This window comes from Charadrius vociferus, unplaced genomic scaffold (genome assembly GCF_000708025.1).
Source record: "Charadrius vociferus isolate BGI_N301 unplaced genomic scaffold, ASM70802v2 scaffold806, whole genome shotgun sequence".
In the NCBI taxonomy this organism is placed as follows: Eukaryota; Metazoa; Chordata; class Aves; order Charadriiformes; family Charadriidae; genus Charadrius; species Charadrius vociferus.
The window spans coordinates 1514919-1540645 of NW_009649038.1; the positions used below are offsets into that span (position 1 = coordinate 1514919).

The 25727-nt window shown below is 35.2% G+C and overlaps 1 protein-coding gene across 1 annotated transcript in view; it reads right to left on the reverse strand.

The window, feature by feature from the left end:
* The window catches only part of USP53 (ubiquitin specific peptidase 53), a 26016-nt gene continuing 289 nt past the window's right edge, over window positions 1-25727 (reverse strand). The window contains exons 2-16 of the mRNA XM_009887882.1: window positions 23282-23374; window positions 19909-20043; window positions 18186-18299; window positions 18017-18099; window positions 17588-17693; window positions 16738-16884; window positions 16085-16234; window positions 15427-15598; window positions 14310-14459; window positions 13006-13149; window positions 12041-12773; window positions 9777-9818; window positions 8531-8604; window positions 1788-1887; window positions 1-985 (exon numbers count right to left, since the gene is read on the reverse strand). Of these exons, the coding sequence (XP_009886184.1) occupies window positions 1-985; window positions 1788-1887; window positions 8531-8604; window positions 9777-9818; window positions 12041-12773; window positions 13006-13149; window positions 14310-14459; window positions 15427-15598; window positions 16085-16234; window positions 16738-16884; window positions 17588-17693; window positions 18017-18099; window positions 18186-18299; window positions 19909-20043; window positions 23282-23374 (3228 nt within the window). The remainder of the gene's footprint in view (window positions 986-1787; window positions 1888-8530; window positions 8605-9776; window positions 9819-12040; window positions 12774-13005; window positions 13150-14309; window positions 14460-15426; window positions 15599-16084; window positions 16235-16737; window positions 16885-17587; window positions 17694-18016; window positions 18100-18185; window positions 18300-19908; window positions 20044-23281; window positions 23375-25727) is intronic.

Below are 25727 nucleotides of genomic sequence, written 5' to 3' on the forward strand. Positions count from 1 at the left end.
CTATCTGCTGCAGTGTATGCCTTCTACATTTGCCTTGTACCTTTGCTCAGATGTGGGATGCCTGGGCTCAATAGTAGCATGGTATGTAGCATTCAGTTCTACTCCAGCTGATGGAGGATGCTTTTCTTTGTGAAAGCTTCCGCTATCTGTAAAATACAGCTTGGGCCTCTGATGATATTTCATCCTGTATGTGTCAGTCATACAACTATCTACTGAAAAATAAGTCGTTAGGGATACACTATCATTTCCATCTACATAGCCAGCACTTGGCCCCGTATGACGAGATCCTTTCTTTAAGAAGGTTTCAGACACAGTCCAGAAGTCATTAACTGATAAGCGAGGTGGAGAATCCGGTTTATGAACAAAGAGTTCATTCCCTTGAAACGGCTCTTTAAGCCTTTGTTCATTAGTAAATATGCTTGCTTCTGATGCAGATTTTAAAGGTGTACCTGTTTGCCTTAACAGATTATTTTGCATCACTCCTATTGATTTTACGTCAGCTGCTGAGTTATTTTCAGATCCTGGCAAAGTATTCAGAGCATATTTCTTCGGCGGTAAAGGAGGAGGAAGATTCTGGTACACTGCTTCGGGCACCCAAAGAGCATCCACCCTTCGGAGTGGGTGCCCGGCATGTTCACCGGGAGGGGGAAGCACCATGGGCCTCTCTGACAGGTTCTGCGGCACAGAAGGTGACAACCCCACTTTGGGACCAAATGTTCTTGCATGATGAGACTGCAGCTGAGAAGAGGAGTGAAGGTCGTTGTTGATCAGCTTCCTTCCACAGACATTTTCTGTATAGGGGTGAGTTACGCCATCAGCACAATATACTGACACGTTCATCTTCTCAAATTTGTCTGGATTAAGCCACTCCAAAGAATTCTGTTCGATTGCCTTGTTCCTACTTTCTGACTTAACAATGTCTTTAACAACTGGCTGTAAAGCTGACGATGGGAAAAGTTTCCTATTGGTTTCAGGCATTTCAGCTCTAAAATACAAAACCACACAGCATGTAAGTGTCCATAAAAACATAAGAAAATAATCCAAGGATTTTTTTCAAAGACAGCCTTGGTAGCACTGCTTAAATATTCAAAGTGACTAGAGAATTGGGATCTGCTTAACATACAGCCATTTGATTAAAAGTTGTATTAAATCACTCCAAGGTTTCTTTCAATTGAAATGTAAGGTGCCTCAAAAAATCTCTGTAAGAGATTGAGTATCTGTAAGGTAAAATAAATTCCTTCAGCATTCAGAACTATGTCAAACATGACCTCTGCTCTCTTTTAAGCATCCCTGTGACTCAGCCTGATATATCTACTTTTCAAATATTAGATGTTATTTTTGGTTGATAAATTTGTATTTTGATTTTTTATTTTTAGAAGGTACTGAGCACTTACAGTTAGAAACAACATACATAGCAGCAGCTTCTAAACAGAAGTTACCTTTTCCTCCCCTTCCAGCCAAACTTTATGGGGTTATTGCGCTAACCACAAATTGGTTAATGGCTGCCTGTTGTAGTACATAAATTCAAACCAAAAAAATATTAAAATGCTTTACTCTGGTAAGATGGTTTATAACAATGTAAGCTATTTGGTTCCACTGACAACATCAAAATTGAAATAAAGACAGAGCGCATTTAGCCCTATCAATTACATAAAATACAAAAGGCATTGTCTGTCAAAAATATTCAATACCTTAATTTTTGCATGTTTAATATTGATTACTATCACATAACAGAATTCAGCATTTCTTAAACTATTACATAGTAAATTAATACCAGTATTAGTTACCTCTGTACTGGAGGACTGGGCACCTGCAAATGTAATTCTGTCGGGAAATTAACGTGAGGTCTGTAGTTAACTTCTGAATTGATCTGGTCTTTCCTCAAGTCTGGGGGTAGAAAAAAATTATTTCAAAACAAGCAGAAATAGAGTCCAATTCCTTCTTTGTAATTCTTCAGAGGTTACAAAAACAAACAAAACACAACACAACAGGAAAATTAATTCCTTTCAAGATTTGACATTGATTAGAAAAAACATTTAAGACTATTTGTCACAGAAGGTTAGATCTTACATCCATCCACAATAATCTGGAGGAAATCTCGGGTGGTTTGTTTGTTTTGGTTTGTGGGGTTTTTTTTCCCCAGTGTTACTAAGAAATAGGTAATAACCACAATTTTTAAGTCCTATAGACATGTTTTCAAGATCATCTTAATGTTTCATCTAATTAAAAGCATGTTTTCAAAAGCAGCTTTTTATAAAAGCATGTTTATTCAAACACCCAAACTCATTTAAATTACAAAATAAAAACTATTCATGATTTCTGAAATTTCACATCATGTAATAATTATTAAATGGAATGAATACTTTAGGGATTGGAGGGTGTTTTGCTTTTTTGTTGTTGTTGTTTGTGAGTTTGGATTTTTTTTAAAAAAATGCATTATGCATTCTTTGAAACAGATTTTAACAGCAAACTGCACAGTTTAGAGAGATGCTGAGCAGACAGAGTGTGCCCTCAGTCATGTGCCCTAAACATGAGAGTGCCTGGGCCAGTGCTACTACAACTCACACTCTAGAAGCTCCTTTTATTCACAGGCAAAGAATCATTCTCTAAAATACAAAATTTTTCAACAATGCAGCTCCTAGTTACCAGTAAATAAAGGAAGCATTGAAGTATCAATGTCCACACCGCATAGAATAAAACACTCTCTTGACAAGTGACAAGCAATGGTCTATTTGTTTAGAGACAGATATTAGAAGTCTTCCCAATGCAATGATTGGCCCATTATAATCAGTCACCTGCTCTGAAGCCGTTCAAAAGACGCCTTATTTTGTGAACGTATAGATTAGATTCATATAACTACTACGCCTATTTCAGAAAAACAGGAATTAAATTCAAAAAAGGCAGCATATGTTGCCTGTTTTCTGGTAGTATAATCTCATGTACAGCAGACAGCACTTAGCCAATTTCCAGTGGGATAACATAGGCTGTTCCATACTTTCATTAACAAAAGCTACAAAAAATTTTTAATCTATTCTTAAATTATGTAATATTACCAAGATAAAATATTTTTTATTCACTTGTTATTTCCCTAAGTTTAAATAAAGTCTTGGAACTTTTGACTTGAGAACATATGAGTCAAAAACGCACCAACAGAAAAGAACTAAACTAAAAACTTTGGCCTATGCTGTTGGATGATACTTGTTTTGAGGGTCAGTATCTGCCCTATCTTTAATTGATGCAAGACTAAAGACACTAAATCTTTGACAAAGAACACAGGTTGTAGAGGCTAAGAAGGCATATAGCACAGGAGACAAAGCCCCCATATGGCTTTCCTTTCAGCCTCAAAATGAAAAAAAAACAAAAACAAAACAAAACAAAAAACAAACAAAAAACCCCAAAAAACACAATCTTGCTATTCTGGCATGATAAACAATACCACAACCTTAGAAAGAATACTTCTGGGAAAATATTGTTACCGAATGAGCCTGTGTGACTCTGGTAAGGGACAAGTAATTAATATGAAAGAAAGTTCACAACTGCTCCAGTGGGCCATGGCATCAGAGCTAACTAACACTGATGTAATATTACAAATAGAAAACATTTAATTTTGCTACAGATTATAATGAACTGTAAATTGCTTTACTGGGGTGGGGGAAAAAGCACAGGCTCTGTCACATTATTTCCTGTGACTATTTCCACTTTAGTCTTTATTCTTAGTCCTAACTTCAAGATACAGTTCTAGGAATGAATTTGTTAAATAATTTGCTAGATTATCAGTGTCTGAAGCTACTGTTTTTAACTTTCAGGCTTTGAATATATCGAGTTTTATACAAGAACGCATCTACTTAAAAATTGCAAATAAATTGCCCATACAACTGCTCTTTAATTCCCCAAAACTGCCCGATATGAAGATTACAGATTTTATTTTTTATTTGTACTCCAAACTCCTAAGGAATTGAGCCCCGTTCAGCCCTTCTGAGATATCACAAATGGGGCAGGAGGCGGCAGCAAAGGTTAATATGCTGTTTCTATGGTGTGACCACCGCACACATTCAGCCTAAGCTGCTCTGCGATACCAGGTGGTTTGTGCTTTCAGAATTCCAGCTAACTTAAAAATAGATGTGTTATTTTCTCTTCTGCTGACAGGATATCCATGCATGGTTAAAACCAGACGCAGAACCGACTGGGACTTTTGGCTCTACGTTCTTTGCAAACCTAAATATGGGACGCAAAAACAGCAGGAGACTGACATCCCTATCAATGGGGCATAAGAAGCTTACCAATAAACAAAATGTAACTGGTTTCTCAAGTACAAACCAGTCTGCTTTTAAGACTTACAGGCATCTATTCACATCTGAATAGCTAATCTAGATTTTCAGAAGATTAACAGCCATTCCATTGCCAAGGTAGGACAGACAAGTTCTCCTCTAATATCTCCATTTACACATACAGAACATTTGCAAAAATCTGCAAAGCCCAATTTCTGGGGGGGGAAAAAAAAAAAAAAAAAAAAAAAGAACAATAAAAACCAAAAAACCAACCCACCAAAAACCACAATAAATTCAATTTCCTTCTAATGTGTTTTAGCTGCATGTTTCCTGTACTTTTGATTACCTGATTTTTTTTAATTCTTTTTTTTTTTAAGTTGCCAATAAAAAAACCAAACAAGGTGTAATATTTTTTGTAACAAGTACCATGGCAAATTCCTCTCCCTGAACCCAGACGTTTTCCTGTATTCAACTGAAATGACAGATGAACTTACTGGAAGCTTTGGAAATGTGGAACAAATACGTACTCCCAGTCAAGAAGGTAAACACATAACTTGCCCAAAATAGAATATTATTTTTAAAAACAGTGACAATCTTCAGAAAAAAGTTTCTTTATATTAAATATTTTATTTATATTATATGTCCTTTCAGAGAAACATTCTGTTGCAAAACGTTTCTTATATATTCATTAGTGGTTTTTTTCCAGGGCTTTAAACATCTGGAAAAAATGAAAATAAAGTTTCACTGTTGTTTTTCTAGGCGGTGGGGTGATACATACTTGCATACGTGTAAGAGTTTAACTAAGTTTTGATGTGAAACAACAGGCAACACTAAACACCAACTATTACCCTCTCTTCATTCTGACCTACCTATCTCAAGAAGTTTGAGGTCTTTGTTTTAAAACCCAACCCCAAATCTTTGCATTATCTATTTTAAATTGCAAACTTCTCACATTAAAAACTGAATTACAAACGTGGGAGTGCTTTACATTTCAATTTTCACAGGCTGTTTGACTACATTTGGAAATCTTGAAAGTTTAGGGTTTGGTTTGGAGTGTTGGTTGGTTTTTTTTAAACTAAAATCTTTAATATTAAACAGAAACAAATAAAAGCTTTTCTGGAGTATCTTTAAATGATAGATTAAAGCAAATAAAGTAGCTGCATGCTTTAATTCACTACTCAGTTTTTCAAATATGACAGTCATACACATTGACTGTACCATAAGGTTAACAACTGGATTTTCTTAAGTATAGTTGCATATTTTAAATTATTACTATAAATGTTTGGTTTTCCTAAGATGATGAGTTTTCTTTTTCAGAATTGTAGCTTGTTTGTGGGGTTTTCTGAAGTGATAATTAAGCAAAGGCAATTTAGATTCCTCTTTACATACTCACCAGAGCTTCAGAATGACTCTAGATTTCAGTTCAAGTTGTCTCACGCTATTGAACTGAAGAATTATTAATGGGAAAACCTCCAGATTCCTAATATTACAACCACTGTTTTCAAAGGGAAGCAACTATTAATTTAAGGCATTGATTCCAAGTACATCCTTTTCTGAGATCACTGAACACACAGCTTTCAATACTACATCTTTAACAGGAGGCCATTGAGCCCTTGGCCGATTTTAATTGCCGTGCTTATTCTACTGACAGGTTAGTTCAAGAATGAAGTGGTCTGAGCTTTAGGGGGCGAGACGGTAGGAAACTAGAAAACAGCTTCGAGGTTTGGTGTTTTGTTTGGTTTTTTTTTTCCCCCCTTAACCCTCCCAACAGTAATGCCTTTTATTGAAGTTGTCAGGCGTGGCCATTTCGTGAAGATACCTGTGCCTTAGGAATCAGGGAGGGTTGTCATGAAAGCCACAAAAACCCCTTTAGGACTGAAAATTATTATCTGTAGCTGGCACACGGACTGCTCTGAAAATCCATTAAAAAGATTCTATAGCCCTTTCCAACTTCCAAGAATTATAGTCATCTTTCTTCATCTTGAAGAATGTGAGGTTGGAAATTTTGCCCTCCCACTGTTCATGTCACATGTTCTCTATAAACAAAAAAATTAGCCTCCACAGTTCATCAAGTTCAAACTTCATAAATACTAACTCATTAATATAAATTAAGGATACTGCATCTGCTTACTTAATATTCACATTTTTGTGCCAAAATTTGATGGCACAAACGAAGAATTGGCTTTGTTGAGCACTACAGTTATCTACTACTTACTAACAGCGAAAGCAGCAGCCATTTGATCTGCATAACCACCGTGTGATTCAATGTTACTATCTTTATAATGCTCTAACAATAAGTTTATTTTTGTAAGTCTGGGACAGAATTCCTCAACTGCTGAACAGTAGCCTTATTCAGCTCCAGTTAAAAATGAGTAACTGATAAAGCACAGTTATACAAATGGTGGGCATAATTAGAAGTCCAACATTATTTCCATAAGCCATAAGAAGTTTACCACACAAAAAAAACACCCAGAGATTTTTTCAAAGTTGCCATGAGAGGTTAACAAAGATTAACATACTATTCCTCTGTCAGAAAAGACTTGGATTTTCTTTCTTAAAGTACTATTTTCTACAAGTTTGTTTGGTATCTACCTACCAATCCATGTCTTGTTTATAATATTCAGAAGTATAACATAAGGTAATACAACTGACACCTGTAAGTGACTACTACTGTCCTTGCTAAAGGTGTCCTGACACACTTTTTAGTCAACCAAAAACTGAGTCTAAATAAGTCTTTAACTCCACATGTATGTGAAATGATCAAATTCTTCAGGTATCTTTTCAGCCCATTAATCACTTCCACTAAAAGTATTATTTTCCAAAACATGCACTCACACGAAAACTTCATATTTGATTTAGAATACATACATTTTTGTTATGAAACTATTCAAAAGTTAGTTACTGAATTAGAATAACTGAATAGATGGGATCTTATCATCAATGTTTTATGATAACTCTAAGGATCACGTGGAATCACTATACTTTTTTTAAAGAAAATGTTCGATGCATGTTGAAAGCTTTAAGTATACTGAAGTACAGTCCTCTCCACTGAATACTCATTACTAAGCTCAAACATTGCTTGAACCCACCTATTTTTTATTCTTGCAGGGTCTTTTATGTACTTGCCACTGGTGGTTTTTCTTCTTTTTGCTATCCAAGTGTGGGTTTTTTTCCACTGGTATGATAATTATAGTACAGTACACTAAAGCAGAATAAGTGTCATGCAAAAACAGATCTTTGCATTCCATGCAACATCGATTTGGGGTTTGTGGTTTTTTTGTTGTCAAAATAAACAAACACCAAATTAGTTTTCTTTCTACAACCAAAAAATAATAACAGAAAAAAGTATTATGGCACCTCCCCCCTCCTCCAATTTAAGTCTTAGAAGAAACTAAACTACGCATTATTTGAAAAGAAGTATGATATCTATAAAAATCAAACATTTCCCGGGGAAGTGGCCTAGTATTTATTGCAATTCTTTGTACAAGCACCATTCAATTGTTCCAGCAACAGTAGATAATGATTTTGGCTGGCCTCATACTGACCTATAATATTTATATGCAAAAGCATTTATCAACTTTATAAAAACCCAACAGACATATGAGTATGTAAAAGGAAGTAGATTTCCTTATTACAAGTGTTTCTTCCTGATATTGCTTCGTATCTTGAAGGAAAACAAATGGTACCAAAGTCCACCCAGACATTTTAAAAAATCTTCCATCACTTTTCCATCAAAACGTACCAAGAAGGGATATGAACACTTTCCATCTTTATCCATCAGTCTAACTCACTGAAAAGGTTAAAAATGTAAACAAAAACAAAATTTGGAATTCACCGTAGAGGGTAAAAAAGCCCACAAAACAGATTTCTTTTGCCTTTTTAGAAGACAGGCTATGATGAGTCCCTCTACTGAAAAAAAAGTATATAAAAAACCCTAACATCATGGCCAAAACAGCCACAAATTCCATGCCATTTTTCTTCTAATCCACCTAAGTACAGCCAACCCAATACAAAAATTGTCTAATTTTGAAATATTTGGTTATGGCTTGTAAAAAAAAAAAAAAAAAGAGAGAGAAATTGTATATACATTTTTCAATTTTATGAAATATCCTTAAATTGGGCAGCAAAACTGAAAAATACAAAAGGCTAATCAGAAATCTGTCCATCTCTTGTGTGATATTATTAAGTTAGTATTAAAATTCTGGTACATCTAAATTAGTTTTAGAAAACTTCTTATTCTTTATACAAGTTAAAGTTCTTACCATAAAAGTTTCTGTTCTGCTGGGACACTGAATGTAACACATTGTCAGGTTTTTTGGTTGACAAGTTCTGTTCACTGTAAAAGAAGCATACATGTAATTTGAAGGCTTAAATTATTGATGTATGATCACAAACTTTATTGCCTTGAGTGCATGCAAGCATAAAAACTTTGCCTATGTGCAACTGACTCTTGTTATCACTGTCACAATTTTTAGTAACACAAACACTTTACAGGAGATATGTAATATAGCAGGGGTGGCCCTTTAATACTTTTAATACCATTCCCACACACGACAGGCTGTGCTGATGCACAGAGATTCAGGATGAACTGAATCATTTAATACGGACAGGTAAAAACCATACAGTTTGCGAGGCTGCTGTTCCCAGTTTGTTCTGGAGAGGGGATGCCCACTCATCCCAGCCCTACTCTAGACTACAATAGCAGGATGCCTAACATGCAGCACATGAAAAGCAAATTTTCTTGATCTTAATATCCCATCAGCCCGCTTAATAAAGACACCTGCTTCCCAAAGTTATAGACAACAGAAAAAAAGGAATGTCACCTGTGAGAAAGAACTACTGACCGCATTTTTTCCTAATTGTAAACTAAAAAATTTCATAAAAAAATTTAAAAGTGCTTATTAGCAGAGATCACCAAGAAAGCATGACCCTATTGAATATATGTTTACTGCAGTGATTTTCAAATGGAACAGACACCACTGGTCACCTAATTCAATTTCTCTGTAGGTTTTAGCTAAAATTGCCACTTTAGTGCAGCAAAAGAATACTACCCATGTGGTACTATATGGTTTCCAACTTATCATCAGTATCACCCATGTCTGAAACAAATATATTTTTCAGTATTAAGAGTTTACACCCTGAACATTTTTAATTTAAACATATAGCAGCATCTGATTATGACAAGCTTGTGTTCTAAAAATGCAAAAATCTCCTCAGTATCAATATCTTGAGCATGTGTAACCTGTTAGCTAATATTCTATCTTGTCCATTTTCCTAGTTTGACATTTTACTATGCATTAATACTTTGTTGTGACAATAAACATAATTCTTCTAAGTGGCGATTGCCACTTGCTCTTTGACTCATAGGGATTTTCATTTAAAAACTTTTCTGAAAACTGGAAGATTACAGCAGCAAACTCAAGAGGAGAGTGCAGTAATAATTGAAAAAAACCCACCAGCAGATTTAGTAAATCTTGCTGGTTTAGTTGAGCAAAAAGCATTCCTTACCAATCCAGATAGGGAGCTGACAAATACCCTGCCAATTCCTTCCTTCTCCGAGAGTAATGTAGGGAAGAAGATACAAAGTGGCATTTTTCAAGTTAAAAAAAAAAAAAAAAAAGAAGAAAAAAAAGACTATTGTTATTGAAAGGACAGAAAAACAAGAAAAATTCTGAAAGAAACAGGAAGAATGGAGAAAGAACCTAACATAAAACAAAACACTAAGTAATTTTTTCCACCATCTAAAAGAACTTTCAAGTAATTAATTTGTATTTTTTTTGTTTTTATGAGACAAAGTCTGAATGGTTAGAAGGGAACTAGTGGGTATTGCCTGTCAATTCCAATTACCAGTCATACAAAAGCCTTCCAAAAGTTCCAAGATGACATTTGTATTTTGATAAAGTCCTTTTTTTTTTGGTCTTTATTTGACAAATATTGAAACAACAGTGTAGTCAGATTCTTACTGCTGTTCTAAATTTATCATACCATCTCTCATAAAAAGGCACATGCAGCATTTAGGCATCCCGTTACCTCTTGGGCATGTTTTAAAATGAGGCATGGTTGAAACTGTAGAAATCACTGTTCAAGGCAACTGTAAACACTGAAAATAAAGATGGCTTGGAGTAGCTTTACACATATTTATATCGCTATCCTACAAAAAGACCATAAGGTTTTTGTATAGTGGGGTTTTGTACAGTTTGTTGGGAGGGGAAAGACAGGAATGGGGGATGAAAAGAGGGGAATAGAGAAAGGCATGGGGTAAAAAGTATTTTTTAATCCGAAGCGGACACCACAGTCATAATCTCCAGTTCAGAAAGGCCATAAAGCAGGAAAGTACAACAGGCCAGAAGAATACACTTACAAAATACCACTCTATCTGCTGTAGTCTTTCAAAAGCATCTGCTACCGGGTACTGGTGTAGACTGAACGCATGTTAGGTGATCCTTTGGCCCTGTCCTGGCATGGCCTTTTTTATGTCTTTATTTATGCTTCTATATGTGAAGTAAAATAATTCCCTAGAAACTAAGAACTAAGCAAATGACTGATTTTGCCTTCTTGCAGTTTCCAAAATAATCAAAGACACTTGAATTCATACAGAAGCTGTATTTTTTATGTTTTATATAAATATATTTTTTTATAACTTGCTACAATACTTTATGAAATGAGTTCTAAAATTTTGCATCTCTGCTTAGAGAAGTCAGAGCCTTTTCATTTCCTGGTATTTGCTATTCTCTTCCCCTGTAAAATAATTTTTCATGAAAATATGTGTCCAAATTTGCTCAAATCTAGCAAGCATTTGTGACTAGGCTTGGTCTCACAACTATGCTCTTCCATTGTACAGATATAAACAAGATTTGAAAGAAGAATGTATGGGTTTTACCATGAAGTATGTTCCACGTACAGTTTAAGACACACAATACAGAAAACCACATGTGAAAGGTTGATAACTTTATATTTCGCAGCACAACATAATCATTTAAATTGCAAGGGACCTATTCAGATCATCTAGTCCAACCCCTCTTGCTCAAGCAGGGCCAACTGCAGTGGGCTGCCCAGGACCATGTCCAGTTGGGTTATGAGTATCTCCACACAGACTCCGCAATGTCTCTGGGCAATACACTTGTTACTAATTAGCATGCATCAGTTCTTAGTAAGTTTAATAACATTTGGCGACTAATGACATTTTTGGCCAGTTTTAGTAATTTTATACTTTTCAGCAAAGAATTCTTTCAGACAGGTCAATCGCTTATCAAGCGATCGATACATATCTGAGGTGTTCCAGAAAACTGAATTTCAGAACAATGACTAGTAACAGTAAGTATAGGAGATTCACCTACTGCCATTCCCATTTCCTTGTCTGTACAGCTTGTTACAGATATGATTTATATAGACACTTGTATTCCATTACAGATGGCAAGTTACCCACAGTCTAAAAAACTTGTAACTAAAGAAGTGTAGCAATTATTTCAAATTAACACACCCTGCCCCTCAGCAGGGCTTAGCAGTTCTGGCTCAGCGCCATAATAACCTGGCTGAGTGCCTTCCAAACAGAACTAGTGTTGCAGCCTCAGAGTGAAGGTAAACGTAACACTTAGTTGCCTGTACTCTTATTTCTAGATATGTTGCTAGCTTTCTACATACCCGACCCTCAAGCTTATGAAGTTCCAAAGCATGTTTTCTTGACTTTTTTTTTTTTTAAGACACATGAACATTAGAACAACTTACTTTTCAGTAAATACAACCCAAGCAGGTTCTAAGAGCATTAGCATTACCTGCAGGAAGGACTTTCTTTAACATTCTTGACATCTGCTGGATTAATTCCTTCAATAACAGGTGAGTCTGGATTTGCAGATCCATTGCTGATATGATCACTGCTTTCATATCCAGATTCTGTCCTCTGAATTTGCCAGTTATCACCAAGGATTTTTCTCTCTGTAAATCCTTTGCTTTTTTCAGCATTTCCTTTTCCCTCCGAATCCAGTGAACTTCGACTTCCTGTATCCTGTTTTGTTTCATCTTCATATATAGTCATTAAACCTTTCTGGATTTGGTTCTCTTTTGGCCAATGGTTAAAGCTTCGCTCCTTTTCATGCTTAGATTTACTGTTTGGATTTGCCTTGTGTTTTGGGCTATGCTGTTTTTTCTCTGTCTCACTGAAAATGCTGTCTACGTTTAGTGTCTCTCGCATAGGTTTCCAGCCTTTACTTCTGCTTCTGCTGCTGATGATACTTCCTTTGTCCCTAGAGTCTTGACTGGTGTCTGTATCATAGCCAGTGACACCATCAGTCCGGGTCCTGAGCATGGGTTTCTCCCCAGCAGGAAAAGCTTCTGTTTTATTTGATCCAAGCACCTGTACAGAAAGCTTTGCTTGGTGAGATGCATTGTCATGCTTATAGGAGGCTTTTCCCTGGCTGCTGTGTATGCGCTGATCAGCACAGTGTCTAAGTCCATTTCCAACTGGAGGAGACCCCGACTTCACATTGGAACGATCTTCCCCAATCAAATCTTAAAGAAGGAAAAGAAAAAAGCTCCATTAAAGTTCTCATTAATATTTAACTGATATTGTTACAGCACATTAATATTTAACTGATATTGTTACAGCAAACAAAACCGTTTCCCGTTTTTCAGTAATCTTAGAGTGTGTTCTCTTTAAAGGAGAAAAAAAATCTTCACAGCTAATATTGATGCTAATAGGTATTTAATGCATCGATTCTCTGGTCATATTTTTAAAATGTACCTCTTTGTCTCCCAGATTCTTTTCTTGGCCCTCTGTCTGCATCTTTTCGTAAAGATGAGAAGTTTTTCATATCAGCAGCTTTCTGAGCACACTCTCTGGATATGTCCTTTAGCCTGTCCTTTTGATCGCTGTAACTTAACTTAGCTGCAAAAAATACTTATTATCAAAGATCACTACTAAAAAGTCATTCATCATCAAAATGCACAAATATATTTATGTACCATAACATTTAGTTTTTGATATTAGTGCTACTTAAAAAGACTAATGAATTACGTAACACAGATTAAGAAAAATGAGATGTATAGTATAAATGTATGGGTATCTCCAAGGAGTCCACTAAATGGAGCGTATGAAAGTAACCAAAGCAGCATTATGTCAAGCATGTCTTACAAAAACCTCTTACTAAAATTGAATGTTCAAGCCATTTTCAAAGCATACACTATGTATGTCAAATTTTATGAATTACACTGAAAAATTGGATCTAAGTTTAATCCTGTCTAAATGCAAAGGTTTATTTTTAATAAAACAGTGGAGTCACTGTTTATGAAAACAAATCCTTCTATTTCTGAAAGGGTAAATACTGAGCATTTTTGAGTCATCACTCCACCGAAAAGAGTTAATTAAGCCAAACATTCTCAGTTTTAAAAAAGTCTAGGAATTCAATAATAAAGACAGAGGTGAAACATCTCAAAGTTCAGAGCAAAGGCACTGACAAGTAATGCAGAAGTCACTGCCTCACATGATTTCTTATAGCCTGATTCGTGTGGAAGCCTAATGTACAAATAGAATGTTTTTTTAAACAGAAAAGAAAACTTTCCTACTCTTCTTTCCAAACAAAAGACAAAGTCGACTCATACACAGGACTACAAATAAGGCTGCATATCACAATACTGTTGGGCAATAGTGTTCCTCAAATAGCCGGTGATCCACAGAGCCACACCTCATGCTCCAAAAGATCAAATCACCTTCAAGTTTCTGATGTGCCTTTTAACCGACAATACAGTTGGAGAGCATAAAGATGTTTGAGAAATGGATCAAAGCCTCAAGAGCCACTTTAGTGCAGGAATAATGAGGGGTAATAAAAAAAAATAATGTTTTTACAGTTCTCCAGAAAAGTTAACATTCTATGGCAGACATTACTTAAACATTAGTCATTATTCAGAGACTCCTTCAAGTCAATGATGGAATTCTTCCTTTAGAAACAGTTCTAGTTCAGAGGTTAGCACATACCTGAAATGCTATCAACTGAAATATTTCATAAGAGGACATGTTTGGGGTTTTTCTGGGCAGTGGGGAATACATACCTGGACCTCTACCACCACTAGCTTGAATATGGCTTCTACTGAATGCTGAATTATCTGGCTGAAGTTTTTTATTACTCCTTTGACTAGTGGGGTCTCCAATTCCATTCTCTTTCATGTGGTCTGATTTAGGAGCAGAATGCTTTTCAAATCCTATCAAGTAACATAAGTATCTTTAGAAATTAAAAGCTTCCTAATTCAAAGTTTCCAATCTAAATCAAAAAATAAGAAAACTTTTAAATTGCAGATTAAAAAAAAATACCCAAACAACTCAGAGAAAAAGCATGCCACATTTCAATATGCTAGGCAATAAGGTTCTGTAATATATTATATACTGCCATATAGTATATGGCATATCGGTAGACTGTCATGGAATAAGGTCCTCAGTTTCTTCCCTGAAGCAGTCTATGTCCTATCGCTACTCATTATGTGAAGAGGAACATGTCAAATTCAATTGGCCTTTTATTTACTTTACTTGTATGTTATGTTTAACATTAAAAAACAAACCAACCAACCACACCACCCCAGGACAACAGTGCAAGCTACAGAACCAAAAGACTAGATTTTTATATATTGAGGCCTATGCTATACTAATCTCTGAGAAAAGAAGTTTCCTGCAGCTCCTTCTGATTTTTCCAAAAGTTCTGAATTGGTGCTCTCCGTTTGTGTATACATACACACAAACACATATAGTTCAAATATATCTCTGTATTTGTATGAAGATTTAGTTAAAGTATCTTTTTAAAACATTTTTAAGACATTTTAAATGTATCAATGCACACATAAGAACATTTGCATATACAAATATACTACGAAATTAATACTGAAATTACTGGTTATGTGTAAAATAGTTATGACCAAACAATCTACAACAGAAAATCTTTTTCCCCATTATCCGTGAGTCTCAATTTGTATTCCCCTATCAGACACAAAACAAACAGTTCTAATATTGAATACATACACTAATCTATTTTCTCTTGAAGCCGTTTAGATAATTATTGATAAAAGTATTTAAGAACAAAGCAGCTAATCCATTACCTTCTCTTTTTAATCCCCATTTCAGAAATATAGTTGATACTGCTACTAAAGAAAGAAAAAATAAAAAAAAAGTCTTAATTACCCAAGTCTTCCCCATTTCCTCCTGCTGCTTTGCATTGAGACCAGTGAATAATCTGCTTGGGAGCATCTTCTGGAGACACAGCTGTACCATCTGGGTTAGCATAAAATAGCAACAATGGCTGAAAGTGACATCGAATGCATCTAGAGACCACATCTTTCCATTTTGTTCCAATCTAAGGAAGCAAAACAAAACCCCAAAACTTTTATCAACACCATAGAATCCAATTATGGAAAAAATAAATTATTAAGCAGCGGGTACCAAATGCCTAATTCCAAAGGTACATTAAGATTCAACATTTTGGCACATGCACTTATGTAAATTGTGGCAAAAAGCGAGAACCAATGTTAGATGGGCTAACAATCAGAACATCAACGCTATGAATACAGCTGCCAGTAATTAAGCCTTCTTTTTCATTAAAAGAAGTACAAGTTCTACAGTAGACAAATGCATTAACATTCTGAAACAGTCAGCATTTGGAAGGCAGAACTATAAAGTAGTGAAGTAAAATCTAAGATTAATTTATGAAAACTTATTTACAAAACCAAAGGGTCATTAAAATAAAGACATTTGTTCAACTTGTTTCACGTTTGGTGTCAGAAGAATGCATTCTAGAAAAGTAAAGGTCACTACATTTGGTAGCAGTAAAAACAGTATTTACCTCTTTTACGTTAGCATCATCAAACAGCACCCATTTACAACTCTTGGTGTGAAAGGCAAAGGCACAGTAATGTCGACTAGCGTAGCAAATCATTCCCACAAGAAAGAGTTCACTATTTTTGGCATTTTCATCTGTAACCCTATAGAACAGCTGTAAAAATGGTTATATATTTTAAAATATGCGTAAAACATTTAGCCTCAATTTCCAGACCTACTACTGGCATCTGACCAAGGCGATTAGTATTAAATATCCAGTTGCATTATACAAGTTTTCATGAGTATAAATAATGATTTTTGCACTTCTTGCATCTATTTTTAACAATTATTTTTGCATAGTTGAAAGAGTAAAACAATAATGCTGTGGAATAACTCCACAAATTTCAAACTGAATATGATATTCCTAGATTTTCAACTAGGCATTCACCTACGTTCATCTTTGCACGTAGGCACAAGACCAACACTTCTGATGGGACTTTTTTACTCCCAGAGAAACTACATCAAGCAACACATTATAAAGAGTAGTAAAAACATAAACTTAAAACATAAAAATGTATGTGTGTATATATATTTGCATTTTGTATATATTTACATATAGATAAAATACATGTAAAATGAATTCTAGAATAAGCAAACAGTAAGTTTTAGGTCAGATACCCCAGGAAGATAAAGTTGTGTTGCCAGATTCCGCATAACCTCTTCTGTCAGGTCAGAGTGTTCTGAATCCCAGACTAAACCGATTGTGACAATCTCAGGACAATTCATAAGAACACGACGAATTTTTATTTTTTGACCACAGTTACTCTAGAAAAAGGAAAAAAATGTGATGGGAGAAAAACCAAATATGTTTAAAAAAAATGGAAGTCTGAAGTTGAGTTACAAGACAAGAAATAGTGCAACAAAACAACTCTGCAACTTCTTCTAATTATGGTGTTTGTTTCTAACAATTTAAGGATAGAATTCTTCATTATAAAAACACTCTGATGAAGACTGCAGCTAAACCTCAACATCCAATCACCACCTTGAAACAGAAATCTCTGAAGACATCCAAGTCACCATCACAATTTCTCTTTTGTCCCCCCTCCATTTCATCATTAAAGCTTAGGTGTATATGTTCTTGTGCACTTTTCTACGGTTCCTAAATTAACAGTATTTACGCAGAACCATTTAATGAAGAGAGGAATATGAACTAAAGCAGCTTCACTCAGAAAATACACCTGTTCCAACTAACCAAAACCACCTAGCTCTGTGTTAAACCTCAAGTGAAGAATAGAACACAGACCTAATAACTTGACTTTCTAAACAAGCCACTTGCATCTACAATACCATGTTTAGCTACAAGTGCAGAAATAAAATAGTAACTTAAGGACTTTGTTTTACCCTAAGCTGGACTGCGCTGAAGTGGCCACAGGTAATCCTGCTTTTAGGGGAATGCTTTAGCCTGATTTAACATCTTAAAAAATTATCCCTTGTATCTTAAAGTAATGCAAAATCCTTGTTTACTTACAGGACACTTTCTGTAGTCATCAGCAGTATTTGCTGCCTGCAGCAATTCTGCAAACATTTCTGGCTTGAGACGTTCATGCCTCTCCATCATTCTTTCTACTTCATTACTATAAAAAATAAATGGAAATAACTGTTGATCTCCCTTCTTAAGAGTTAACAAATTTCAATCAACTCTCAATTAACTATATCCTATGACTGAAAAGACAAGACATGGAGGTAGAACAGTAGCAATACATACTTTTTGTCAAGCTCTCTCTACATCTTGCTTTCGAAATCCAAATGTTACTTTTGGACAGCATCTCAAAAATATGTTTTAACAAAGGAATACGCACTCCTTTACTTTACACTTAAGAGCATTTCTCTGGCACGCTTTGCTTATTATTGGAAGGGTGTATACAGAGAAATGAGATATAAGAATAAAAGCTCTTACCACAGGGCTGTGGTAGAAATATAACGCACAAATTCTGTAAAAGGCAATGGGTCTGACGATGCTCCACAACTGCGACATACACACTACAAAAATAAAAATACTTCTGTTTTTATTTACTCAGGACAGTGAAAACAAATAATTTGTGAAAGCAATCAAATAAAGGTCTGACCTGTTCATACAGTGTCATAGCAAACTTCTGATGAGAAATACAGGATTTTGAAGTGCACATATCTGTTTCACTGTTTGGCACTAGGTGAAAGTGAATCCTCTCAAGGATATTTTCCTAAATAGAAATAATAATGTAAATATAAACAGAACTGATGAAGTCAGAATATATGAGCAATTTTACAGTTTAGTACTCCAACTACTACCCTTGGCTCCAAATAGTCCACCTACAAGTTTAATGTGTATTTAATTCTGTCCCTATTTGCAACCCAGTGGATGGGAATTCTCTTCATCTCAAGGTTTCCAAACATTAACAAAACAGCATTAGACAACAGTTAACCAACTGTTTGCCCACAGTGCATTCGCCTTTGAAGGAAGTGACTCTTCAAGAAAAATTAAAACAGCTGTTTTACAGTAAGACATGGTATTAATGTCATTGCACACAATGACTGAAATATTTGTTGGATCAAGCCTCTGTTTCAGTTCTTCACACTTTTATGCTTTTCTCTGCATATCAATCTCATCATCTGATCACATTTAGCACATGCTCCAACACAAGTACTGTTGACAGAAGCATGGAAAAAGCTCATAAACAGCACATGCCTGATCCCATCCCAAGCCTCACTTTCCACCCCCCCCCAAAAAAAAAAAAAAAAAAAAAAAAAAAAGAGTACGATGATTGTCATCAGTTTGGCCCCTGAATCAGCATTGCCATTTTTTCCTCTTTCACCAAAAATAACAGAGGTAATGGGAAGAAGAGAATCTATTCAGGTAGATCATTGAGACAGCTGATTACTTCATGGGTTCAAATGCATTTTGATTAGATGGAGCACTCATGAGAAATTCATGACTGCAATCCATTAACGTGATGGCAAGATCTCAAACAGTCAATTTCATGAGTTCCACTGGATTCTCCTATGTATGTGAAAATGCAGCTGGCAGGCAGGTATTCATTTGTGGATACTTCCAAAGCGTGTTCAAAGCAGCAACCATATTTTCTGTTCCTCAAATCTGTGTCTGAAGGTTAATACTGTTGGTTTTCGTTTGGGGTTTTTGGGGGGTTTGTTGCTTGGTTGGGTTTTTTTGTGAACATTTTTGTCTAATACTGGACTTCTTAGACAGGCTTCTTTACCAGTGTTCTACGTGATATTGAGTCATCTTTTATGGTCACAGTAATGGCTCATGTTTATCAATGAGACACTTCATAAAAGCAGAAAGTAACTGCAGCAAGAGTCAAGATCTTCAAGTATTCGCTCACTCTTGGATAAGAAAATGGAAATCTCTTCTGCAGAAGACCATAATGAGCTGGCTAGTTGCAACAGAATGTATTTTGATTGCTGATGAGAGAATACTTGGAGGAACAGACTATATATTCAAATCCGTAGGTGCCTTTTCTCCTGAGAAAATAACCCTTCTCTCTATCCAAAATTTTTAAGAGCGATTGAGAGTTCATCATTCTCACTGACCTCCTGTAGTAATGATGTTTCACATATCCCTCTGCCTGAGCTACGGTTGGGGAAGAAAGTACGGAGCAAATGAAAGAATTCGTCCATCTCACATTACCAGACACCTACTCCATGTGTCTGTTCCCCTAAACTGGCATAAAGATGGTCAGTAGTATTATGTCACTTGTATCCCACCTGTGAGCCTGGAGCTACCAAAATGACAGGCCAGGTTGGCATTCACAAAACTAACAATTAGACACAACTAACACAAACAATACTTACAAAGCATTCTGCTGCATCATCCATGAATCCAAGCTGGAAACGCTGTTCATCCTTAAAACTTTCTGCCAGGGCGTGTCTCATATTATCTGACGGGAGAGCTTTTTCTCGACTGTGTTGAAATTGTGAAAATATCGCCTAGGAAGAAATACAATTACTCAGTTTCATTAGCCACTTGGCTAGACACTGTGGTTCTACAGAAATATATCAGTTCTTATGCAGCTTGTCTAAACAGCAAATATACAAAAAGTTTATAAATCTATGCAACTTTAGAAATTACTGTTTTCTCTTGAAGCTACTTAGGTTCTGTGCTCTCTTACTTGTTCCATTATAAGAAGTTATGCTACCAAATGGAATCTTGATCCAACAGAAAAGCAACGTAAAAGTGCATAAAAATGCAAGTGATTGACTTTAGCTCCCAGAAGCAACACAAGTTTGTGTTGTGTAATTATGGTGTGTAATTATGCAGCTTTTTTTAATTTGGCCACTGGAATAGCAGTTCGTGCATACATCTCATCTTTACAGATGGTGTGTATTTCTTAGGGCATCACGTAATACCACTCAGGTTAGTTTAACACCCATCATTCACTAAATAATGTAACATTTACACTACTACTTCAGACAGGAGTGTATCTTTATTAAGTTATGGATATGCAGAAAACTCCCATAAACTAGACAGAATGCTGATAATCGTTGCTATTAAATCAGTTCTCTGCTGAACTAGTGCATACAATACAAGAGAACAGGTCAATATCTGCAGTTCCAGAACATGAAAATAAATTGCACTTGATTTTTTCTTCATTTCCCAAAAGAAATAGTTGTCTACTACTTTTCTTTCTGGCAGAGATACGTATGCAAGTGACCTCATGAAGTCAAACTTTAGAGAAAAATGAAGAGAATATAGACAAAACAAATCAGGAGAAGCCACGTAAAACATAAATAAGGATAAGCAGTCTTCACATAGGCCTCCTACAGTTTAAAAAATAAACTGTTGGGACAGAAGGCAAAGATACAACAGATAATCAAAGTTTCAGTGCTAAACGAAAGTAGTGTTTTAACCATGATGCATTCCATGGTACATGTCTGTCAAATGTTTAAGCTTCCCTCTCATAACAAAAAGCATGGACTACTGATAAAAATTAGAGTGACTATCTCAATGCAAACATTTAAAATTAAGTTTTTAACAGATCGGATAATACAAGTTAACTTCGCTTTGAAAAGATTTATCACTTCTGTTTTTGGCTGCCAGGTCATTTTTGGTATGCAACAGAACCTTACATGTCAAACTAAAAAAAAAAAAATTACAGATAAGCAGTTATGCAGATATGTATGCTCATTTTAGTGGCCTGCATAGTCAAAGCCCCACCCCAGTGCTATCCAGAGAAGAAAAGAGCATATTTTGGAGCCCCCAAAACTACAGGAAGAGAGAGAGTATTAATGTACAGCAAGTGGTAAGTTTAGCTTGAAAAATGAAGCACCCGGTCTTCTCAAATGCACCATTAGAATGGAATGATTCATTACTTACGCGTTCAATTGTGATACACCATTAGCACTACCTCTTTATGTTCCTGAGCACAATGAAGCCACTACATTTTTTTTTACTATAATTTCAGCGACATGATTAGTTATTAAAACCATGTAGTATAACATATTTTGCAGCAATTGTCACCCTTCAATCCTTCTCCATTTCTTAAAGGCGGCTCCAGTGCAGCATTGAACAAGACTGTATATGACCAGAACTTTCCATGTAACATGGGTCAAATCGAAAGGAAAAGGCCATGAAGTTTATTATTATGACATCAGGTATGAACATGAATCCCTATACACACAAAACTCCAGAAAACTAAAGCTATCATCCCAAGACCAACAAAAGATTTTATCTGAAAACATAGGTATGTCTGAATTATGGTCTGGACTTTAATGTACTTAAAAGATCAAGTGTCCAGCACACAGAAGAACATGATGTGTATCAAAACACTGATGAAACAAGAAGTCCCAACGAGTTCTGTAGAGTCAAGAGCTTGTAAAGAGGTTGGAATAAAAGCCCCAGGAAGTTAGTCTGAATATGTGTAGTCTCAACCCACTTCAACTTCTTGGCTTTTTAAAATTAACCATTTTAACCAAAGAAATAAAATGACACCTTCTAAAAAAAACCCAAAACAAAACAAAATCAAAAGCCCACCCCAAAAAACCAACTACATTTGGAAAAAGACAGAGACACGTTCAAAACAATCTGTACCATACTGCAATCATGATAAATACTAAAAATGGCTGGAAAAAACTACACAGTTCATAAATTATGCAGCTTCTGAAAGATTAAATAAATGTCACCACAAACAGTTCTTGCCTGAAACACTTACTCAGTAACAAAGTTCGGTCTGTGAAACTCCCTGAGAATAAACTCTTAAAATACTTGGCTTATCCTTCCCTACAATTTAGCATCGTTAAAAAACCACTTCCTCAATGAACTACATTTTCAAATAGTGTTGTCCCTTTCAGTTCTCTCCAGATGAGCGATTCCCAGTTCTGTGTATCACTATATCTACTACTGTATTTGACTATACATTCTACAGTCCTGTGTTAGAATGCCCAAGTGTCTTTATTGTCAAATTGCAGTAAGAGTAGAAAGTGCATACTAATAAAAAAAAAAAACAAAACAAACCCCATACTTTTTCTTCATTGGGATTTTTATCCCAATGAAACAGAGATACCACGCTTACAGCTATTTCCCTAATGACTGCAGGCAGTCAAATACCAGTGCAGTAAAAGCAGTAAGAACCTAACAGAATTCAACATTTGTTTACAGATTTCAGATGAGTTCCAAAACTGTTTGAAGCACAACATTTACACACTAGTTAAGATATACAGATCTTACTTTCAAACACTAAAAAGTTACCAGCTTTCCTTAGTTTGCCAGTAACACTACCTGCCTTTCATTACTTACAATCAGAACAATTAAGTTCTGCACCATTACTATCAGCTACTGAATAAAAAAAGAATCTTGAGACCTTATCAAACAGTAATATAGTATTCAAACACTACAGGAAAGAGCAAAAGCATATGCATGCAAATAGAAGAAAAAAATCTCAGAGAGGCTACATAATATTTTCAAATAAGTTATACTGTCTTTTAATAGCCAAAATTCTATGTTTAAGCAGACTGTAAAATTTGTGTACAAAAATTTCTTCTTTAAACACGAGAAAATATTTCGGTTACAAACATGTTACAAATGTCCTTAAATCTACATAGTTTCTTTACACAAGAATGACTTAGAGTCACCCAGACATATGTACGATAGGGATATAAATTAGTAAAAATGAGTTAAATTATTTTTCCCTCATTTTTAAAGATGATTCTTCCAAAAATTACTATTTACCTTTAAAGCACAAAATATGCACGCATCTCCCTGACACACATGTCCAGTTAAACCTCTTAAGCTTCGTCGAAATATGTCAAGTTGCCATAATACCTACAAAAAATAAAGTTTCACAGAAAATAAGTAATGAGTTCTGGAGGTTCTACGTTTAATACAGCAACATATAGTAGATTTTCATTTTCTTTTAATTTCACATAACATCTACAACTTGAGCACAGACATTTCTACAAGAATTATGGTCCTTTTCCATTACTTTGGTAACTTGTAGAGGTGGAAGGTTCACACTCACCACTTGTAAAACTTAGATCTCCTTTTTAAACTTTTTGCAACAATGGCAGACAATATACCTTGTGTGGAAAAAGAGCTGAAGTACTCTTAAGGAAACAAGCAGCAAGCTAAACTGTGTACAGAGATTGTAATATTCTTCTTATGGCTTTACATAAGAGGAAGGTGGCTATGCGGCTTCATTCCTCTTCCCCCCCTCCCCCCCCCCCCCCCCCCCCCTTCTGTGCTTTCTTTCCAAAAAAAAAAAGGAAACATGGAAACTGAATTGTTAGGTAAAATGCAAGCATCATTTTGGGTTAAGTCTATGCTACATTCTTATGGTGTCTTACTGAAATATGTTTGGTTTTGCACAGATCAAAATAATCCTGGTGCTTAATTAGGTATGTTTCTACCTTTTATTTGTGTAACTACTCTATATAAAGGTAACATCAGCTTGGCTACACTACACTGCTTTCAGTATCTAATGTCTTACGTACACAACCAGTGCAGTAGTTCAGAAAGTTTCCCATTAAAAAAATAAATTAAAAAACACCACCACCAAAAATGAGTTCTCAAGAGGCACAGTAACACAACAGCTGCAAATCCAGGAAAAAAATTCTATCTATAAATATTAAAGCTAAAATGAATTAGGATGCATTTGAAAATGAATGTCTGAACTTCAGTTCTGAAGGTTGAACAGAGGTTAAAAGAAAAGAAAGGAACACATTCCTCCTTGAAAAAGGGCAGTCACCAATCATCAGCCACCATTTGATAAACAGCAGTAGGTTGTGAAGTAGTGGGATTGTCTGAACCTATAACTAAAAACGACTTAGGGTTTAATTTTAGGGCACCCTCAGGGAAAATAGCAAAACTGCAAGAGAATATAGGTCATGCTGTTCCCATTGAATGTAAAACAGCAAACTCATTCTACTCAATCTATTGTGCATTTTTATTTTATAAATATTTAGATACCATGCACATACACACCATGTAGACATCTCTCTCCCGTATCTCCTATGTTTAAATCCATACCATTTTTAAGACTTACAGCTTTTAGGAGGTCTACGCATCTATTAAGCCCTCTGCCAGTTTGGCAAATAATTCTGTGCAATTTGAAAATTATCAGGTCCAAAATCTCAACATTAAAAAAACCATATATTGTTCTGCTCTTTATTTGCACAGCCTAGAAATTTGTTGTTGTTAATTTCTAAATTTAAAAAGACTATAATACAAACTAAACCGTGCCTGGTATTCTGATGTGCAGACAATGTGGAAAGGCTAGCACTGCTCTGTCACAGAATTAAGTAAATCCCCATATTCCCTGTCATAAGCAAGCTTTTAAAAGCTCTATTTTTTATCATGCTAATGTCACCGTACTATTAAACTATACTTGAGAAATCTAAAGAGCCAACATTTTTCAATTACAGCTCATAAAAACAGAACAGTGTGTAGATAAACACATGCAAGAACCTGGTTGGTAATATGTATGCATATAAACAGTAAAAAGAAGTCTATTTTTTTGGTACCAAGTATATATCCTACTCTAATTCCACATATCTTTCCTAAGATTAAAATCAAAGCTTTCAACTACATGTGTGTTTTCTAATACGTCCTAGTCCACAGACTCATGTTCTAATTCTGAGAAAATGTTTGTTTTTTTAAAAAAAGTGTCCTATTCAATAGAAGTGGCAGTACTGATTGCCCCACATTAAAGTGTCCTGTAAATTTTGCCAAGTAATAAAGCTGCTATGTCTGACAGAAATCTTAGCTTTAAATTCCAGCAGCAAGTTCTAAAGTTGTGCGTCATAAGTTTCCAAATAAAAAAGGTAAGTTTTTCTGATATTCTTAATGCATGCAAACAAAATAACATGCTGTCATTTTCTGCAAAACTGAATATTTAATACTTAATTAATTAAATACTTAATTAAAACTGAATATTTAATCAATTCCTTAAAATGAAATGCTAAGTAAAACTACTTCTACAGTTGTCCTTTTTCTTACAATTGCCACTTTTTTTTTCTTTTTTACGAAGGTCCATTCTAAAAAGACCTGCTATTCTGTGTTACTTGGAATCTTTAAGAAGTTTAACTGAGAACTGAATTTAACACCATTGAAAAACATGCTGTATTTTTCTGTAAAATACACATACTGCAATACAAATAGTAAAAAACAGCATTGCCAA